General features: G+C 42.4%; 2 protein-coding genes across 3 annotated transcripts in view; both read right to left on the reverse strand.

Annotated features, from left to right (window-relative positions):
* Nucleotides 1-5,498, reverse strand: part of tub (TUB bipartite transcription factor) — a 50,545-nt gene extending 45,047 nt beyond the window's left edge. Inside the window, exon 1 of one of the 2 annotated variants that reach the window (XM_072380635.1) lies at nucleotides 5,322-5,498. In XM_072380635.1, the coding sequence (XP_072236736.1) occupies nucleotides 5,322-5,377 (56 nt within the window). In that variant the 5' untranslated portion in view covers nucleotides 5,378-5,498. The remainder of the gene's footprint in view (nucleotides 1-5,321) is intronic. The other variant, XM_072380634.1, reaches the window with a different exon arrangement.
* A 2,852-nt stretch (nucleotides 5,499-8,350) lies between these two features.
* The window catches only part of rras2 (RAS related 2), a 28,961-nt gene continuing 16,647 nt past the window's right edge, over nucleotides 8,351-20,664 (reverse strand). The window contains exons 2-6 of the mRNA XM_072380658.1: nucleotides 14,878-14,965; nucleotides 14,584-14,686; nucleotides 12,800-12,908; nucleotides 11,552-11,670; nucleotides 8,351-10,483 (exon numbers count right to left, since the gene is read on the reverse strand). Coding sequence (XP_072236759.1) covers nucleotides 10,396-10,483; nucleotides 11,552-11,670; nucleotides 12,800-12,908; nucleotides 14,584-14,686; nucleotides 14,878-14,965 — 507 coding nt within the window. The 3' untranslated portion in view covers nucleotides 8,351-10,395. The remainder of the gene's footprint in view (nucleotides 10,484-11,551; nucleotides 11,671-12,799; nucleotides 12,909-14,583; nucleotides 14,687-14,877; nucleotides 14,966-20,664) is intronic.

Consider the following 20,664-nt stretch of genomic DNA (forward strand, 5'->3'; position numbering starts at 1 on the left):
GCCACCTCGCAAAGAAAAAAAAGAAAAAAACGAGAGTCAGGAAACTGAATTTTTCTGTCAGGTAATCCTGTTGCAGTGGTGAAATGTTCCATAAACAACAGTGCTATTAAAGTAAAGTGGTGTTTCAGCATCGTTTCATGTCTGGCCCAGATGAAACATTTTGTTTGCGGTGCATTATCTTGTTAGGATGCAATAGTAATACGGTGGCAGTTGAAGGGAAAAGCGGGGATGAGAAACAGTCATGTGATCCATCAGTTCATTAGTACCATTTCATCAATGAATTGCATTTATATGTTTCTTTATTTATCTATTTCTACTCCCTCTTAGCTCACTATTGCCCTTTTTCTCCCTTTCTTTACATGTCCGCTCCCTCGGTGTGACTCACTGATCGGCTAACAGAGGAAGACACAACGCACACACTCGGACAGAACGAACACACACACCGGGTTGATGAAAAAGAAGATGACTAATGTTTCTTGGCACTCTTAAAAGCCAAACTTTTCTTAATTGTTTTGTCCCATTTAGTGCCCCCCCCCACCCCTGTATGGCGCTGTCAGTGCCACACGCTTTGTGCTCTTTAATTTGCTTATTTTTGTGTTACAATTAGAAAGTGCGATTGTCCATCCATGCACCAACACCGAGCAGTCAGATTTTTGGACAGGCTCTTAGAGAAGGCGGAGCGGACTCGCTCCTGACACAGCTGTCACTTCAGCTGCTCTCATGAGCAATACTGTCGCACTCACAGACAAGTGCCAGGCCACAGGAACAGGCTAAAAACTAAGGCTGTGTCACAATAACAAAGTCTTTGCTAACTGCAAAGGCTACTACTACAAAAAAAAACAGGATATAAAATATTCATATGTATGAATTAGCACAATACACTGAATCTACATTGACAATGGTTCAAAGAACTATGGAGTCAGACAGCAAAGAGCAAAGGTTCTATTTACAAAGAGGTCGCAACATTTAAGTCATAATCTTTTAAACATGAATTTTGCAGCACTGGCTTTGTTTGACTGGCTTGTTACTTTATTTTTCTCCGCACACGTAGACTGACATAAAGCTCAAACCATTTGTTTACTTGGCTGACGTTTCCAACGACAGTGCATGACATTTTGTGGGAATAAATGCTTTTTTTAAAAAGTGAACAGTCCAAAGCAGCACTGAATCGGCTTTACAGGAATGCTCCAATGATCCTGCATCGAAATCTATATGGGATCCAAAACAAATTCAGGCACTACAAGAATTACAACCTATCAAACATTTCAAAACCAGGATAAATTCCTTAAAATGTTGTTATTTTCCTACTTTCAGGAGATCATTCGACACTCGAGGCGGCTGCACAGATTTGAGAATAGCTGAAATTCAGTGATAATAACACAGCTATGAAAGCATTACCCCCTGAGATAAAGACTATTTAAAGACCGATGGCACAGACTGAGGAAGTGCATGGGAGAATAATTATATTTCTGTGTTTGCTCCATACACAGAAAGCTGTGCTAGGCAGCACCGAGGTCAATCCAATAAATTCGCCGCCATCATGACAGGTGAGAGAGATGCCGATTGGGTCAAACTGACCTATCCCTTGAGGGGGGGGGGGGGCATGTGCTACGAGCCATCGGCTTGACAAAAATTAGCAAAAATGAAACAAGAGAAGTCTGAGACTGAATATCTTTACAGATTTGAATGAAAAATAAATGCGAAAGAAAACAAAACCCATTGTGTGCCACAGATGTCCAGTGAAGTTAGGGTTCGGAGATTGTTGTAACACGCTGTCTCACTCAGCAAGCTGGGTAGGCATATGCCTGATAGCCAGAGACGCTTCAACAATAAGTGTGCTGCCTAAGGCTGGAAATATGAGTGCTTGTATGATCCCTAAAATAGTTTGGTGGTCTCAGAAGGTAAAGAGAATAGAAGCAAGATTACAGCGTCATCAATCCCCCCCCCCTCTTTGTCCTTCTGTCAAAAATTGCAGTTTAGTGTATGTCAATGCCAGAGCAGAATTCAACAAACAGTGCTTATAATAGGGGATTTACCATGAAAAAGAAAGAAAAAAACAAAAAATCATAAAAAATCTAGAAGATGTAGTGCCGCATGCATGTTGTTGGGTTGCTGCACCAACAGAGGTGAATGCCCTGCCTGTCTAAAAGTTCCCATCTTCACAGGCATGGCCAGTTAAGACAATGAAGACAATTAAGCCCTCTTTCCACCCAAAGATTGGAACCCTATCACTGCAAGGCTGGTGGGGGTGCAGAGGGCCATAACAGTGACACCTAGAAAGTAGATTAGGTGAATTAAGCTTCATAAGCTCCGACAAGTTTAAAAACAGAAAGTCCTTTGTTTCGGCGGACATGTGGAAGAAACTGACTAAACATGGGGCCGGTGCAGTGAGATGTCCTTCTCATCTCTCATATAAACTGCATTTGAGCACTGACATTTTAAATCAACAAGTTGTTAATTAACTATCACGTTTTACAGTTCTCCTGCTTGTTACTCTGATAGGGGTTTGCTCACCTTCCAACCCATCAACAGGTCCCATACAGAAAGATACAAAATTGATGGAAAATACACCATGAGCTCCACCTTATCCCCTCTTTCTATACCTGATTAAACTGTGTTTGACAAGGGGAACACAATGTACACAAGGATATTAAAGCTAGCTTTTATCTTTGGTTAAAAAGGCTCTGAATTGTATCTTGTCAGACCACCTTGCCCCACCATCCCTTGGATACGGTGTTTACTGAGTAGGTGCCAGGACACGGTGTGATTGTACATACTCTTGGTTCGAGAATGAACAGGCTCCACCATGAATAACAACGCCTGCAAAACCCCACTAACACAAACTGGTCAGACACCTGCATCCTGTGGGAGAGTCTTAAAGGGTTAACAAGCTTTATTTGTGGTGCACAATTATCTGCACAGCGTCCAGCAAATTTCTGTCGCTTCAAAACCATTCTGTATAAACAGAAAAATGTGATACCAGACAACTGAACGTTAGCCCCAAAACACATTTGCTGGAAAAGACGATGGAGACGGCAACAGGTGACTGGGTATAAACAGAGGCTCCCTCATCTTTTGGATGTAAAGATAAGGGGAGGATCTTTGTGGGACGTGACAAAAATAATCAGTCATTTAAAAATAACAACTCTCAATGTAAAACAGCAAAGACACTATCATGAAAAGATTCAGAGAATCCAGATATATCTGCAAGAGACGAGACTAAAAAGCAGTAATGAGTGGCCATGATCTCCCCGTGTTCAGGCCCTCAGGCAGCGCCGCATTAAATAACAGTGGAAATTACTGCATGAGCTCAAGAAAACTTCTAAGAATCAAGGTCAGCAATCAAGTCAAGGACCATAGTATATTGCTTAATGCACAAATGCAAGTTAAAACTTCACCATGCCAAGAAAAGAAAAAAACACAAAGAAAACACATAGGTAAACAACTAAACGCCATCAATAAATTACAAAAATACATGTTTAAAAAAATGAAGGGATTTATCATAGAACAGACAGAAAAAGTGACCGTGGTAATGAGGAAAACTTTCATTTGGTCTAATGAATCAGAATCAGAATCAAAAGCCAGATAAGACTTCGCCTGAAAACATCATGAAAGACTAAGCTGACAGACTGCTGATTTAATAAAGGCCTCGCACAGGATAACGAAGGAGGCCTCCAGTTGTCTCCTCCTCCACGAGTTGAAAATGAACAATTTATTCATTAAATGCTTATTTGCCCTGAAAAATGTCCTTATTGAATAAACCATCCTCCAATTTGAATCCAAATCCCCACAAATTAAAGCTGAACGGGGGAACCTTAAGCCCACAGTCACGATACAGCACAACTGTTGTGGGAAATGTTTTGGTCTTTTTTACACAAGCGGCCTCCTACAGTCCAAAAACACGTTTGTTAGCTTGATTAATGTCTCTAAATTGATCCTAGGATTGAGTGTACATGCATGTGTCTCATATGTCTCTGTGTTGGCCCCCGTGACAGATTGGTGACCTGTCCAGGGAGTAAACCGTCTCTCGCCTGATAACATCTTGGATAAGAACAGCCCCCCACCCCCCCAAACCCTGCAACCCTAAACAGGATGAAGCAGGGATAGAAAATGGATTAATGGAGCATGTGAAATAAAACACGTCTCAGTAATAGCTGAAGTAACAAAAGTGTCTCAATGAAGGCAAAGAATCCATTTGTGGGACAGAGTTAGTGTTCTTCTGGAAGGGAAGTTATGAGATGACATCTCTGAAAATGCAGACTCAGATACCTTTAACAGTCTAGCAGATGGAACACTAAACATTATTCCAATGCACTGTAACAAATCTAAGGAGACGAAGTCTCTCGGGATGTCCATGCACAGATTCAGAATACCAATTACACAGTGGGAGCGAACATTTATTGTGCTGTCAGGGTAAAACCTCATCAGCTGTGCCTCTGGTAATCAATGATACGGCAACTGCACCTTCGAGCATCCACTGGAATCCAAGTTAATGGCTTCGTATGACTGAGAAAGAATTGATTAGTTCATGAAATACTGTATGTCCTCGGTATGCCCAAAGAAAGATGTCAGAAGATTTTCAAAAACATTCGTAGCGATTGCTGTTGAGGAAGCCCGTTCGAACGGGTCACTTATGACTGACACGATTAGGACAACATACACAAAGGGAACGTTGTGTGTTTATCATTTCAGAGAGCGAACCTTTAGGCTCCGCAGGATGGCTTCCTCATTCACTCTCGTTCTCATTCGCTCTGTTGTGATTTTGTAACAGAACGTGAGGTCTTGGTCACAGTCGCCTCTTCTCAGATGGTTTGTCAACTTCCTGACTAATAAGTCAACCTTTTGAACAGAAGCACTGAATTTGTGCCACTGATCTAATGCAGTAATTCAAAGTCAGTGTAACACTGATATCCACAGCTCGATAGATAGATAGATAGATAGATAGATAGATAGATAGATAGATAGATAGATAGATAGTCATTATCATGGTAATGTTGTGTTCATGGTGTGATGATGAGCTGTAGGTTGGTTGTGAACTCACAGACAAGCAAACAGTGAAGCAAACATCCTGTTCATCTGCCAGCATGTCCAATATGATGCTGACACACTCATGTCAAATCTCCCTTCGAAGCCCGTTGTCAACTAATTGTGGAAGAGGTGGGAGTGTGTGTGTGTGTGTGTTTATGGGGGGGTGTTCCCCACAATTTGTTGCCTCAACATCTACATTATCGGCCTTTCTTAACAATACATACGAAACGCACCAGACTAGATAGTGGCTTTAAACGCAGCGTGCACTTGTCAGAATGGGAAATATGGCTTACCTGTCATAACTCCATCTACTGTAAGACATGGTCCTGTTGCTGCTTACTCCCTCCATGTCCCCGGCGAAGTGGACGGGCTGGTCTGGACGGTGAGACGACGAAATTAAAGCGCAAACGCTCCTTCTTTACTAGTGCAAAACACGAACTACTGGAAGCGCCTTTAAGTGAATGAGCAGGGGAGGCTGAGCCCAGCTAGACGCTCTTCCATGGACTATACCACTACAGAGAGGGGAGCGCGAGCGATCAGCTCACGGGTGCACGCGCCGCTGCCGTAATGAATTCATTCATGGGGGAGACACGGGTCAGTTTTGCAAACTGTAACCCTGCTGCGTGCGAGAAGCCAGCGTAGTCTTCAACCTAATTAAACAGCCTAACATGTGGACTACTACCAACGAATGACACCGTGTTTTGTTGTTGTTGTTTTTTTGTCACGTCAGAACAAAAAAACAACCATAAGTATGTGTCCCCAAGTTAAGTTCTTATATGTTTTGAATGGTTTACTATGTATGTGGATAGTCACGTTGTAATTTGGTTCAGTGCCATGAATATAATGAACTGCAGCTTACAGTGTTTAACAGAATCACATGTAAGTAAGTAAATATCTAGCCTAAGGTCATTTTTGTTTCCTTTACTGCAAGTAGTAGATATATGACTCTAAAAAGTTTGCTTGCTGTGCTTGAATTCCGCGGTTGGTTCTTTGCTGAAAGCAAGGCTGAAATGACCATATACATGGTCATACACACAACATATATACATATATACATTACATATATACATATAGAAAGAGAGAGATTTGGTCCCCTCAATGTTGATTCCATGGTTACTGCCTTGACTGAAAGACCGTTTTTTAAATGTGTCTGATGACCAGTGTTAAACCAAGTTAGGCCCCAGATAACACAGTATTTGGCCTTAACATACCCCAGGCTTGCAGCTTTCTTTAGCACACATTTGGCCTTGAATGATGACAGTGACACAGGGTGAGTATGGCTTCTTAAACTCAGCCACATATTGACCAGATAAGACCCAAATTTCTCTGTTTCTTTCTTTCATTTAATTTTTTGAGGGGGCTGGGGGTCCAGATGTGTCTGCTTTTGTGGAAATAGGTTTCATCCACCATGGACTCCATCTCCATTTCACTTACAGATTTTTTCTTTTTCTTTTTTTTTTGACAAGCTGTGTCATCTCAGACTTCAATTCAACTCAAAATCAAGTAAAACATTTGAATTCCCAACACCGACCCTCATTTATCTATATATTGCCAGGAAAACAGGACAAAGGTGCAGTGATTTATTGAAACATTTGCAAACATCATGAAAATATAGTTTATGATTTAAAAACTGCACAATTCTAACGGGCTTGAAAGACAATGTTTGGTATGACCACCTTTATTCTTCAAAACTATCTGAACCCTTTTAGACTAACTTTAATGTCATTTTATTTAAGTAGTCTTCAGGAATAGTTCTCCAGGCTACTTGAGGGACATACCAAAGCTCTTCTTTGGCTGTTGGCTGCCTTTTGTTCCGTTCTGTCAGGATGGTTGCACGCTGCTTCAATAATGTTGAGGTTTGGATTCTGCGGAGGATTCATCCCTCCAAAAGACCTGTTGCCACTCATTTTCAGTCCACTTCTTGTGTCATTTGCCATACCTCCCAGTTTTCTCCCAGTTTTCCTTCCTTAAAAATGGCTTTTTGACAGACGCCCTTCCATGGAGACCATTTCTGATGAGGCTTCAGTGAACAGTCGCTGGATCAACTGAAGGTCCAGATGCATCATCAGATCCTGTGTCGGGCCTTTGTTGATTTTTCTTTCTGCTTCTTGAGGACATCACTTTCAGATACTGTTCATCTGCTGTAGATACTTTTTAGGCCTGGCACTTCTTCTATCTGGCTATCTTTTGACTTTTGTCCTCCAGTTGTCCAGTTTCCTCAAATTTTAAGGACACTCTGCACACCATACCGAGATATTATAAAATATAAGTTTCCGGCCAGCCGCTCTTTGAGAACCACCTTGTGTTTTATGTCTGTCACAATGTGTTATGTTTGAGTTTTTATTTTTTTTATTGATGCAACTATTAAATAAATTACTTAAAAATTGCCAAAACATTCCTCTAAAAGTAAGTACCAAGGAGTGCACTGAGAATGACTAAAATATAATAAAAAAAAGCAGCCTACATAAAAAGAAAAACTTTAAAAGAACAACGAGAAATAAGAGGGCTTCTCAAGACTTTGAAACAAGATGAGGGGACATCTTCTGTGCACTTGTGTCAATACTTATGCTATTGATTTTATTTTATAGTAAAAAAAAACACTAAATCAACTCAACATTTAAAACACAAAACAGGAAAAGGTTACTCCTTCTTCTCCAACTTGTTTGTTGGCCCACCATTTATATGCCAATAAATAAATATTTAATGGTATTTTGTGGTCAAAACTGTCATCTTGTAAACAAATGCTGTTCAGTTCATTCATTGTCAACAATAGGAGCCGTTTGATACATGCTGTAATGTATTATGTATTTTAGAAGCATTTGGATGGTGCAATGCAATGCTTAACGCGAAAATTCAGATAACTTATTGAGCATTTTGATGTTACCTCATTTATCAAAATTAACCATCTTGACTGAGAATGAAAAAAAGAAAAACCTGGAGTAATATCTGTCAGTGATGCTCAGACAGCAAATACTCTGCTGGAAGGAACAAGGAGAAGACTGCTGGTATATTTAAAGATGGTTCGAAGGTCCGATCAAGATGTTTATTTGTCCTCCACTAAGAGGAGGAAGAGCATATCATAGAAAGTCTTGGTGCAAACTAGGTCAAAATGAGTCTGGACAAACCAACAGGATTGGAAATAAATTTTTTTTTTAAAAAGTCATGACTTCCAGTTCGTTCCTTAATGATTCCTGTGAAATAATTGGTTATGATTTAATGTTGTTAGAATCGCACACTAAGTAATAATGGGATACTGCGCAGATATCACGACTCCTGTCCATTACCAAGACACAACTGAGGAAAAGAAAGATTCTCTACCCCATCTGGCTCAATGACAGATTTTATTTTAGCACCAAAAGCTAGACACAGGGCAAAAGACACTGATGTGGAAGAAAAAGAGAAAAAGAAAGAATGATTTGGACGTACACTAGGCTTTGCAATAAGATGGGAAGTGGGCATTCAAAATCTCAGCGATTAGAAGTATTCATTTGTGTGATTTAAAGCTCCAATGATGAGACCACAATCATGTCTAAATGCCTCTCCTACCTGACCCGGTATCTGACACTCTGAAATGGTGATGAACACCACATGATAAATATATTCTTCATTTCCAAGCCAGAATTAGGAAAAAACAAATAAAACAAACAAACTAAAAAAATAAAAATAAAAAACATTCTTGGTCACATCTGGCTGAACAATCCAATTTAGCAAATTTGGGCCAACAGTCATCTTCAGCTGAAAACAATCAAGAGAATTAAATATTCTTCTTTACATATATACACAGCCGTGCTGTGAGCATGTATTCACTTATAAACATATAAAAATACTTGTCAACTAGTTTGATAAGAAAATAACGTATAAAAGTAGAGTAGAAACATTTAATCAAGTCCATTAATTTCGTCATCCGATTTTGTTCGTATTACAAGGTGATGACATGAGAAAACAAAATGGCAGCACTTCATTTGAAAGCCTGAACAGAAGTACAGAAGTGAAAGGGAAAGGTGGAACAATTTGCTGCGTCTGCGGTGGCGGGAGCTCCACGAGCGGCAGGTCCGGTGATTTCCCATTGCAGATGGGCTTAACCACGTGCATTAAAAGCTTCAGTTTTGCCCTGTTTTTTTTTTCTTTTTTTTCTCTTAAAACCAGCAGATCATCGGTTGGGGGGCAAAAAAAAAAAAAGAAATTCATATTACAGAATAATTTCAAGGATACAAAATAAATACGTTTGCCACTGTGTTACTGGAATGGTGTAACGGTTATTTGATTTATATCAGAGACTAAGTCGAGACAGAACGTCACATTGGAATGATCCGTACTACACTGAGCTCCGAAAGCTGCTTGATTAGCAGCAAACGGATTTGTTCACAATACTTGTTGTGGAAGTTGAACACGGAGCATACAGCATTCAGTGTTTCTGTCTGAAATCTTGACAGTTTTCAAGGCTACGCGACGTGCTACCAATAACTCCGTCTCTACTGCTCCTAGAAGGTGTGAAAGAGCGTACTACGTCCACCGCTGATTGACCCTCTGCCCTGAAGGAAAAGGGATTCAGTCACATTCGCTACTTTCTGTACATTGAAGAAACGGTGCAGGACAACAATCATTCAATCTATAAGACTTTCCAAAAAAAAAAAAAATCAGATACAGGAGACACTCCATATTTGGCGATTGAAATGTAAGCAAGAACCACAGAAAAAGTCAGGAATCCACTGCAGAATGCCAGAAAGGTATGTCATAGCATTAAGGGCTGTCTAGGCGTTATATTTATATACATACATATTAAATTTCATATATGTAAAACCAAACTCAACCTCACACACTGCACTGTGGTGATTTAATAGGTCATTAGAAATACACTTTGAAAATCACAACAATGTCACATATGTACAGTAGCAGATTAGCACATGGGAGTAAAGGTGGATATGGCACAACATACACAAAGCTCCAGAAGATAATCTCTCTGCTCTGGTCAGACACTGGAACCTAAAGAAAGTCATGGACATTCTGGATATATAGATTTCATTCAATCTCGGTAGCAAGTACAAATGTCACTACAAGGCAAGAGAAGTCCTTCAGAGTACAAAACATTAAATTGTCAGGCTGATTTAGAAGGCAATGTTTAGTGTTGGGACTCTCTCGTGTGAATTAGATAATGGCTGAAGGTAGCGTGGTGTTAAAATTTGGCATTGTCAGTTGTCCTTAGCGATGTCCTGGGAACAGCAGTTCCTGCTCAAAGTATCTCAGAAAAGGCCGTCTGAAGTCATGCACGTGGAGAAGGCAGCGGTCAGTCATCCACTTGGGATGTGATGTCAGGCAGAGTGGGTGGGGTGGTCGAGTAGCTGCATGAATTACAGTGATAAGGCAGACTTAGACGATCACACAATGGCAGCCGTTTTTGTCTTTCTCTTTTCTTGTCGGTTCTGGTGACGGTGGACATTCCTGTTCTTGGAATTTCCTGGAAGTCGAGAGAGAGTAAAACTATCAGAGACCGAGAACGCTGCCATTTCCAGATACACGCTTTCTGGATAAACTACTAAATATCTGCGACATTTTATGCACCAAAACCCCCCCCCCAAAAAAAAACAAACGCAGATTTTTCTACATCCATCTTTTCTTTACAGCTAAACTGTCCCCATGGTCTTCTGCGGTTCTGGAGGCAATTTACATGAAATTATCATTATTCATGACCTTGTCCTTCGAAAAATTTGGAAGGATGCTTAATGAATAATGCAAATTTCCTTTTACCACATCTTAACCGCTTGAAAATGTAACAACCGTAAGCACAAAATCGCAAAGAAGTGCCTCAAATCCTCTAAGACAAAGAACCTGCTCGCTTTTAACTGACACAGTAACGGCAACATCCTTTCACAGCAGGTACAGAGCTCTTGCTTGGTCTCGCCATTAAGAATCTCAAATCATTTAGAGAAGTAGAGGAGATGGAAGCAAGAAAAACATTGTTGCTTTTAAAGTGTCTGACAACAGCCAGATTTTAGCCAGATTTCGCGCAGCCTTTGGTCATTTCTCGAAGATTTCAGTCAAAATACAATTATACATGTTTCTTCCACCCATAAAAACAGTTACGGGGCGCTAAGTTTGCAAAGATCTTACCCAGTTACATATAGGTCATATGAGTCCACTTTCTTTTCTTTTCTATTCTTTTTTAAATCACAACTTTAAAGCCGAGCGGTCATTATTTAATCATAAGCTTTTGAAAGTGTTTTTTGGGAGGGTACTTCACAGCTTAATAGGCTATCTGACTGTAATCTGTTCACACTGCTCAGTGGGAAAGGCCCCAGGCTGTTAATGGCCTGTAGGCACCACTGAATCGCTGTTTCTACTGGAGGGAAACGGACCTCTACGGAAAGATGCATTCAATGCAACGCAGACTGTGAATTAAGTCAGACTGACAAATTAGGCTGTAATCAGATTAATAATGAGCACAAGGCTAATGCGAAGACGTCAAAAGAAACTTCTGAAACTTTCATTCTCATTGTTCTCGCTGAAAACGGGAACTTGCACCTACCTGATTACTCTAACCAGCTCGTGGAAAGCCTGGTCTACGTTCATTCGGATTTTGGCTGAAGCCTCCATATATGTGACCTTTAATTGTCTGGCCAGCTGCTGGCCCTCCTCCTGGGTTACCTGAGGCAAAAGGAAGAAGAGAATAATTACACACCAATCCGGCTTTGGCACAAAGCAGCAACATAAGTGATAATAAGGTTAAGTGTATTTAGGTTGTACTCCTCTTTAATGTAATTCTTTTAACAGCCAGACTGCTAACTTCACGTGTGTGTGTCCACATTAACTGTGAAGCCCTGAGATTTAAAGCGTCCTCAAAAACAAACAAACAAAAAAAAGGTATGTTGACTCACATTGCCATGAGTTTTTCACATTTCAATCTCCGAGCAATTTTCCACAATTAGACATTTGCCCTGTATTCTCCTCTGCCGCACAAACACCGCTCAGCATATGTTTAACCATGTGGAGCTTCTACTTTCTCATTATTTAGAGCAGGGCAGTACAATACTGTACCTCCGCACCAAAACCGAAGCAATTTAATTGGTATGTAGAACGCATCTGGGACTCCGCAGAAATCTGCATTCGCCATCTCTGTGACGCAGCTGCGCATGCAATATGGGACAGAATAATAGAAAAATAAAACTGGTCCCAAGCTAAATGAAATGAGATACAATAATTTCAAAGTTTGAGTAATTACCTTTGTGTTTCTATTCCCCAGCTACAGCCTATTTACTGCCCTCCATGTGCAGTTATCTTCATTATATATAATGTTAGCCACTGTTATGTCTGGTACATCTAGAATAAAACTGAAATCATCTAGCGAGGAAAGAAAAATAAATGATAAACCAAAGTAGTTTTGTGTCACACTTGGCTTGTGATGCCTGATCTAAGTGGGTGAAACCTATTGTAAGTTGACGGCATCAACCTGCAATACCTGTTTTCACCATTAGAGGGTGGTGTGTTTTCACAGAATGAAACGGTGACAGACTACAGCAGCCAGAAAATTCATCATTTCATCACACTCCCTTCTTCATCAATCCCTTCCTTTTGACACAACAGTTCTCTGCTACCTTTCTTTTATTCTTTTGCTCACGTCCGGTTGTATCTTAGCAGCAGCTAGCTGCAGCGCTTCCACTTCAAACATGCCAATCCAAATCCCTCAAGACCGCTTGATAATATCTCCTCAGATGACTGAACCACGTGTATGCTTGTCAGTCATCGGGTTCAGATCTCTGCAATCTGTTGGACTTACTTGTCTCTGCAGCTCCAGGTCTGCTTTGTTTCCTATGAGGATCATTGGGAACTCATCTCGGTCTTTGACTCGGAGAATTTGTCTTTGGAATTTGTAGATTTCTTCAAAGCTGAAAATCACATTGCATGGCGTTACGTGGGGTCTTCTGAGCAAACAGACTGTGAATTGTTCTTTTCATGTTTGGACGTACACATTCTCCTAGCTAAATGAACTCTCCTCCACCGCCACAACCACACACATGAACAGAACCGTCACCCAGAAGTCAGAGTCATCACCACTGCGGCTAATCCACAGAGATAAACATGTTAGCAAAGAGGAAGAAGCCTGCCACACAATTACAGCGACATAAAATTTGTTTGTCTAAGCCACTGCTCTGTGCACTGACCCGACTGTTGCCCCACTATAATACAGATGGTATGTGATGGCACGTTTTCAACCAAATAACAAATAAAAATGTCAGTCTGGGAGGGGGGTGCAGAATGCAACCACAAACCCAAGGCGGCATTCCAGTCGTGGTGAGCACATAGTAACTCTGGAAAGACTTGACTAATATAAATGGAGGAAGGAAAGACTGTTTACAACATAAACATTGGGAGGGGGGGTTGTGGGTGGAGACGAGGGAAAGCAGCTCCCTGCACTGCTGGGCAGCGACACAGCGATGCGCAGGATGGCCAGACGCCACAAGAGGAACGGCAAATGTTCAAAAGCATAAGCCTTAAGACTTCAGCCTGAATACATGCTGGAGAAATAAAACAAAAAACATTTTTTATGAAAATAATCCCACCCCCCCGACCTCATCTAGTTTACATAATGATCATTTAATCAACCCCCATATGTAGCACCTTAACCAGAGCCTAAAACATCTGTGATTACCCTCATCAGCAGGAGGGATTCACTGGAAACCCGTGTCGGCAGGTATTTGATCTAACTGACGACAGCCACAGTGTGTTGGCTGTTCACGCTTTTCGCTTCATTAACGCTACCGCAGCGTACACTGGTGCTGGCACAAACAAACACACCAGTCACGCATCTGTTGCATATGCAAGAAAGCAGCAGGGAAAATAAGGTATTCTTTCACACTAAATCCACTTCCTGTTGCCATGGCTACCACAGGTGTCATCAGATCAACCACGAGTGAAAATGACAGTTTCAAAGTGACATTTTTTTTCCCCCCTTTTCCTTTGGTATCTGAATTTAAAAAGGAATATAAATTAAAGTTGCGTGAGCTGCACCGCATGAGTTTGACTCGTCGGTGACTGAGTGGAGTTTAAGAGGTTAAAGAACTGTGCCCCACATTGTTGTCACTGTATACATAGATGTTGTTGGTACTAACACACCGACTTCAAAAAGTCTGCCCCTCGGAGGGTTTAGAAACCAGAAAATTCTTGTCTCATAAGTGTTACATCTACCTAAAGATGTACCTATCTGTACTTGTCGCGGGTGCGGGCGTTTAAGCACAACACGGGCTTTAAATAGGAAAGTAAGGCAAGGTAGGAGGTGGATGAAAGAGAGCAGGGCAAGGGAGGAAGTGTTAGAGAACAAAAGCAAATGACAACAAGAACAACAGCGAGGTCCGGAAGTGCAGGAGGCAACAAGTGAGAGCGCCCATGCAAGATTTATGGTTTTAGTAGAGTCAGAGGCTGAGCAGGAGAGATGGAGGGTGTGCTACAGTAAACAGGGCTGTGCAAAGAAAAGAAAAAAAAAAGAGAAAAAAAGAAAAGAGGCATACAAATGTGTGTGTGTTGGCGGCTGTGTGTTTCCACATGATGAAAACTGTCACTTACCTTCCTCTGTCGGTGACTGAGAAGACAAGCAGGAAGCCCTCCCCTGTCCTCATGTATTGTTCTCTCATGGCTCCGAACTCTTCCTGTCCAGCCGTGTCGAGGACTGCGCAGCACGAGCACGTGCGTTGGCACAAACAAACACACGCAGAATAACTTGCAGCAGAACAAACTGTTTGAAATCGGCTCTACGGGAGCGACACAGTGCAGCAGAAACGTAAAAAACCGAACCACAGTGTGGTGGCCCTGTGTGGGTATGTTTACTCCGGTGGTGTTTGTAGTGCAGTGTGCACTCACTATCAAGCCGGGCCGCCCTCTCGTCGATCACGCACTGCTTGGTATAGGAGTCTTCAATTGTGGGGTCATAGTCGGTGACAAAGTAGGACTGTAAGGGAGACAGAACGGGAGAAAAAGAGCAGTGAGAATATTTCGAGGTACATGCTCGAGGTACAGAATCAACTAACGCTAAAGCTGTGTCGTCATCGCATCGTGCCACTGCTGATATTTGGCAGTGCACACCTCTGGGGAAACGACACACTTTACTGCTCTATGCTGTCAGAGAACGGACCGACTTCAGAGCAAAGCTGCCGGTCAGACAGCAAAACGTTTGCTGTGTGTTTTCTGAGGCCTTCCTGGAGCTGTTTTGCCGCCATCATCTGCTCATTTTCTGGAGCTCACCAGAACTTTCACAGCTGTTCAAAGCTTTTAGTTCCCTGAATGGATTTTACTTAGTTGTCATTTCGGCTAATGCTTCTTCAAATGACCGTGTACTGCGCATGGGTATCTGCACCGATGGCCTCTAAAAGGAGAGATATGAGAATAAACAGCCACTCTGTTCTTGTGTTTTGGGTTAAAACAGCACAGACGGCCTCGCTGACCTCTACCTTTACTGGCATTCTGCAGACAGGAGGTAAACACCACTGTCTGCAGACACTTGCACAGAAAATGTGAAGTAAATATTCTCCCCACACAATAACCACTGCTCGGGTTTTCAAGCTAGTAACATATTTACAAGACGCTTCCCCAGCTGCAACAGACACACACCACTTACTACTGACTGCTTTGATTCTTTAATTCCAGGGCAAGTATCTGGTCTCTTAAGTAACCCTAAACTGGAAGGGTGGGGCCGGGGAGTTGGGAGGAGGAGGAGGAGTCACGCATTTTCTACATTTTTCCCATGTTTTGTTGTTCTTGCTCCCATCAGAGACTTGTTAAGTGGTGACAGCTGAGGGGAGTGCTCGGAGAATGTCAAACCAACACCCTAAGACACAGAGCGATCGCAAGAACACAAAGCCACGAGCCAAACGGAACTTTTACAGATAGTTACCGTCATTCGATCGAGATCAGATCAGAATGTGGCATCATTCAAACGATCAAAGGCAATTTGTGACAAGTGATGCATTATCAGAGCTTCATCACCACTACAGTCTTCTTAAAGACACTTACTGTAAAAGAAAGAGCTTTCTGACTACACACTGTTATATTGTCCAAAGACACTCATTTAAGAAATGTGCTCATCATCCCATTTGCTGAACTATTGAATGCAACGGCGCGTCTAAGTTTGTGAACCTTGGTCACTTCCTTCATTTTTGGTTAAACGCGAACTAAATCATCTTCAGATTTCAGCTCATTACTCCACGCAGAACAGCTTTAACTCAGGGTAGTCGGTGTGTTCTCTCACGATAACCACTCGTTCAGGTCCTTCCACGACATTCCTGTGGCTCCAGGATCAAACCGACTCGGTCATTCCTCGACCTCTTTATTTTCCTTTCGAACTGTTAGCTGTTCATTCAGGAGTCATCGCCCCATCAGCGACAGCAAGTCATCCCTGCCGGGACACAGGAAACAAGCCCACATCGTGACACTACCACCGCCGTGTCTAAAAGATGGGATAAGGCTCTGAAGCTCGGGCGTCACGTCGTTTCGTCTCCTCTAATTTGAATCCAAAAGTCCTATTTTGGTCTCATCCATCAACATTTTGATAACAAATGTTAACATTTTTCCATGTGAACTTCGGCAGACAGCAGATGGGCAGCTGCGTTTTCTTTTTTAAAGGGGCTGTGCTCCCCTTGTCGCCCTCCTAATAACTCCTGATGGTGAACAGACACCAATGTGACAGCAGAAGCAAGGCGGCTCCTGCGATTCCGTTGAGAGTCTTTAGAGATGGTTCTGCACCCTTTTGCATTCTGATCAGCACCTACAGCTGCAATTCTGAGGTCCTCAAAATTATTATTTTGTTTGTTCAGTTATACGCTTCGTCAAACTTGTGATGGATTTGATTTTTGTTTCCACTATTTCTATCACAGGCTTTAAACGTTCAACTCTAATGTCACTTGAAATTAACAGCTCATCCAGGAGGGTCGCGCTCATTTGTTTTTGTCATATATATGTGTCAAAATCAATCACACGAAACAAAAAAAAACAGGTAATATTTTTATGTCGGTTGCTTAACTGTCCTTTTACTGTCATGTCGTAAGTTAAATGATTTAAATCTGATTATGCTTTCGGTAATATTCAAATCCTAAACGGTCGAAACAGTCTTGGCCTTTAAGCTTCAGTGTTAGTCAAGCTCATTCTCAGGTATGAGGATGTCTTTATTTCTAATTGCTTGCCTCTAACATCTATAGCATACACCCGCAGCTCGATGTTGTTGCAGCAGATGTAGGGAATATCTTCCTCACACTCTCACTGTCTGCATGTAAGCACGCCTGCCTGTGTCACATCCACTAACCGCTGTTCAATAATTCATCAGCATTACTCTGCATCCTCGAACGCGCTTCGCTGCACTGCCAGGGTGCCTTCGTCCGACAAGACAGAAATGGAAAGAGAGGGGGAAAATGCCTGTGTTTCCCATCCCCTCCCTTCGCCCCCCCCCCCACCATCACCACTGCTGGAGCAGTAGCTTCGGCATGTGACCTCGGTTTTCTCCTTCAACCCCTTCTCTGTCAACACTGGGCAGCCACAGTGAGCACCACACTCCCTCCGACTATTGCTCCCCTCCCTCCACGTGCACGGGTAGCGTAGCTGCCTGGCCCTGCTTTGGCCGAGCTGATTGTCTTCTCTCCCTCCCCCCCCCCTTGATAGATGAGGCTGTTCTGCAGTGCCAGCAGCACCAGAGCCAGCACTAACAGGGCCGTAGTCCAGAGCCTGGCCGGATTTCAGCTGGTCAGTGACGGGCTTGATGTGGAAGTGCAACATGACTCAGGAGGCCTACCAATAACCTACGTGATATAAGCCAGCCTGAGTCATGTCCAGCGAAATGATCCATAAATCCTTATTCTGGGCCATGACTCCACCCCGATGCACACCTCAAACAAAATACATCAGCTGTATGGGTGTGGAAGAGCGACCGGATTACTGACTGAAAACACTGCGCTGGAACAAAGAGATCTTTGCTAATATATTTACGGATTCAATAAAGTAATGATCTGCAATCAGTCATAATCTGAAACAACTACAAAAACACACAAATGGCTTAATAGTTAAGTTTGTGTGATAATAATGTAACGTTATGAAGCAGAGGTGAAGAACTATTCAAACTGAGCCAATTTTCAGTCTGATACTTTATGTAACCACTTTGGTTTCACCCTAAGAACTCTGCTTAAAACTTAAAACAAAACCCCGTGAGCAATCATTAGCCCGGTGACAACATCACCACCGCGGGAGTTGTGGGCATTTTTGAGCTGTAGAAGATTACAGACATCTCTGGGTTTCAATCCAAATGGAAACAAGGCGTCTGAATTTGATCATGTAAAAGGAAATGTGTTCAAATGCTGCCGAGACACGGTACAAAGAGCAAAATGTGTGGATTCTCGCGCGAGGCCAAAGAGCGACAGAAAACAATGAGGGACCAGCGCGTGGAGCCGGGCTGCATTGCGGTTTAGATGTCGGTAAGGTAGGTCAGGTCACTCTCGGCCCCGGTCAGTCATGCAGGAAGGAAACTCCACCTCTGCAAAAGGCAGCTGGCCCAGCCGAGCCCTCGGGTGGCAGTGATGTCACAGATGACATGTTTACCTACCACGCCCACCTACCAAAGTCCAAGCCTGTCACTCAGTTATTTTGTTCAAAACAAGAGTTCATTACGCAAAACAAAACAAATAAATGAATCCAAAAAGCGCGCACAAGAAGCCAACAAACACTCACATCTGACCGACTGAGACCAGCAAACTTTTTCCGAATGACAAGTGACCTAAATTAGAGGACACTTATCAAACTCTTTATCAACACGGAAACACTGAAAAAAAATTGCGCTTTTCTTAACATGTATTTCTTGCGCTTTTCTTTTGCAGGGCCTTTCCATCAGTAATGCATTTAAAGATAATACACGAATGAATGAATCACGTGGCTACAACAATCACACAAATAGCATCAAATCAGGGTGTGGGTGTCTTTGTCCTCTACACAAACTCGGTGTTCGCATAAAAATCAGATGTCAAAGCAGCTGATCGGGTGTCTGTTTCACAACGAGCCCCAATGCGAAGCAATAAATCCTTGCAACTGCTGGTTGCCAGCCTCGAGGAAAGCAAGAACGGGTGATGTGTGTAGGCGTGTAATCAACATCATGCTTTGCACTATGCACCCACTTCCTCTCCACACAAACAGCTTCACTAACACTAAATATAGACACTTTTCCATCTCTGTCAGTTATCCTGCCTTCTTAGTTAGAGCGGCCTCTCTCTGTCTCCCAGCAATACATTTATTATCTACAGAACATGAAAGCCCAGGTTCTGCAGCCACATAGATAACAACCGAGATATTTCTGAGAGCTGTATAGTAAACACATGTGGTTACACGCGTGCAATCGGATCGGATTAATGGCTAAATTACATTAAGATTGAGTTATTCAGCTCATGTAGACATCTTAATCTGACAAGAAATCGAATCGGACCGGGTTACTTGCGATAGAATTAATACCCCGGGATAACTCCATCCACTTAACCTGCCTGGAGACGACCGTGGATCGGATCAAGCGTTCTGCGCATGCTCAAGGTTTTTTCCCGCGATCGTCACCCGGAAGTCGAAGGAGACTATATTACTGTTGTTGTCGCCGCCGTCAGAAAGAAACAAACAAGGCGATGGAGAATTCGCCGTTGTGCCATAACCATGCTCATCACAAATGTAGAGGGACGTAGCTTCATCTTGCTCTTCGTTCGCCACCTTTCTCGAATGCCTTAGTTTTGTTGTTGTTGGTGGCGAAGATGTCAACCGGAAGTGGCTCTATTAGCGATAGTTGAAATGGGTACAGCGCTACATGCTTTGTGCCAGTGATTCGATACATTCACCGCCATGTAACAAAGGATAACTACCCTTGCTCAGATAAGGAGCATAACCCAACTATAGCTATAATCGAGTTAATCTCATCATGTAAACCCACTGACTGTCAGAATGAGAGGGAATGCTGAGCTAATACAAATAGTCCTCAACGCGGTTGGGAGTTAATTACTTTCCCCACACATGGCCCAGTGCCCCACCCCCAGGAAATTCACAGACCTCGACTTGAAAATCATCATCACCCAGAGTCATTCGTTAATTAAGGGAAAATGTAGATTGGATAGCATTAAAAATGCATTATTCTGGGGGAAATTCTGTCAGCATATGCAGATTTAAAATAATTCCCCAACCTCTTCATTCTCCCCGCCCCAGCAAACCACATGTTCCCCCGACAACATGCATGTGTGAAACCCAGTTTGACGATTGAAATTGTGGAGGACCTCAGGCATATGATGCTCTTCGCCAGCTCCCTGTCTCAGAGTGCACCAACAGTCAACCGCAACTGGAGCCGACTTTTCACCGCCTGCACGATGATAAAAATCGCTTTGAGGTGAGACGTCGGGGTGGAAAACGAGCCGTTTGGTTGAATGAACTGACAGACAGCACATTATCGGCACTCCTGCTGATGTCTGGGCAGTTTATTATTTTGTTGTGGGGGGGCCTTCATCACCACAATTTGAGCCCTTTTTCATATATATAAATAAAAACTTTTTAATAAAAAGATGCAATCTGGTCTTATGATTACTTTAATATTTTTACTTTTATTTAACCTTTATTAAACCAGGAGAGGGATTAAGTAAACAACAAAAAAAT

Source organism: Leuresthes tenuis, unplaced genomic scaffold (genome assembly GCF_036924035.1).
Source record: "Leuresthes tenuis unplaced genomic scaffold, fLeuTen1.0.hap1 SCAF_2, whole genome shotgun sequence".
Taxonomy (NCBI): Eukaryota; Metazoa; Chordata; class Actinopteri; order Atheriniformes; family Atherinopsidae; genus Leuresthes; species Leuresthes tenuis.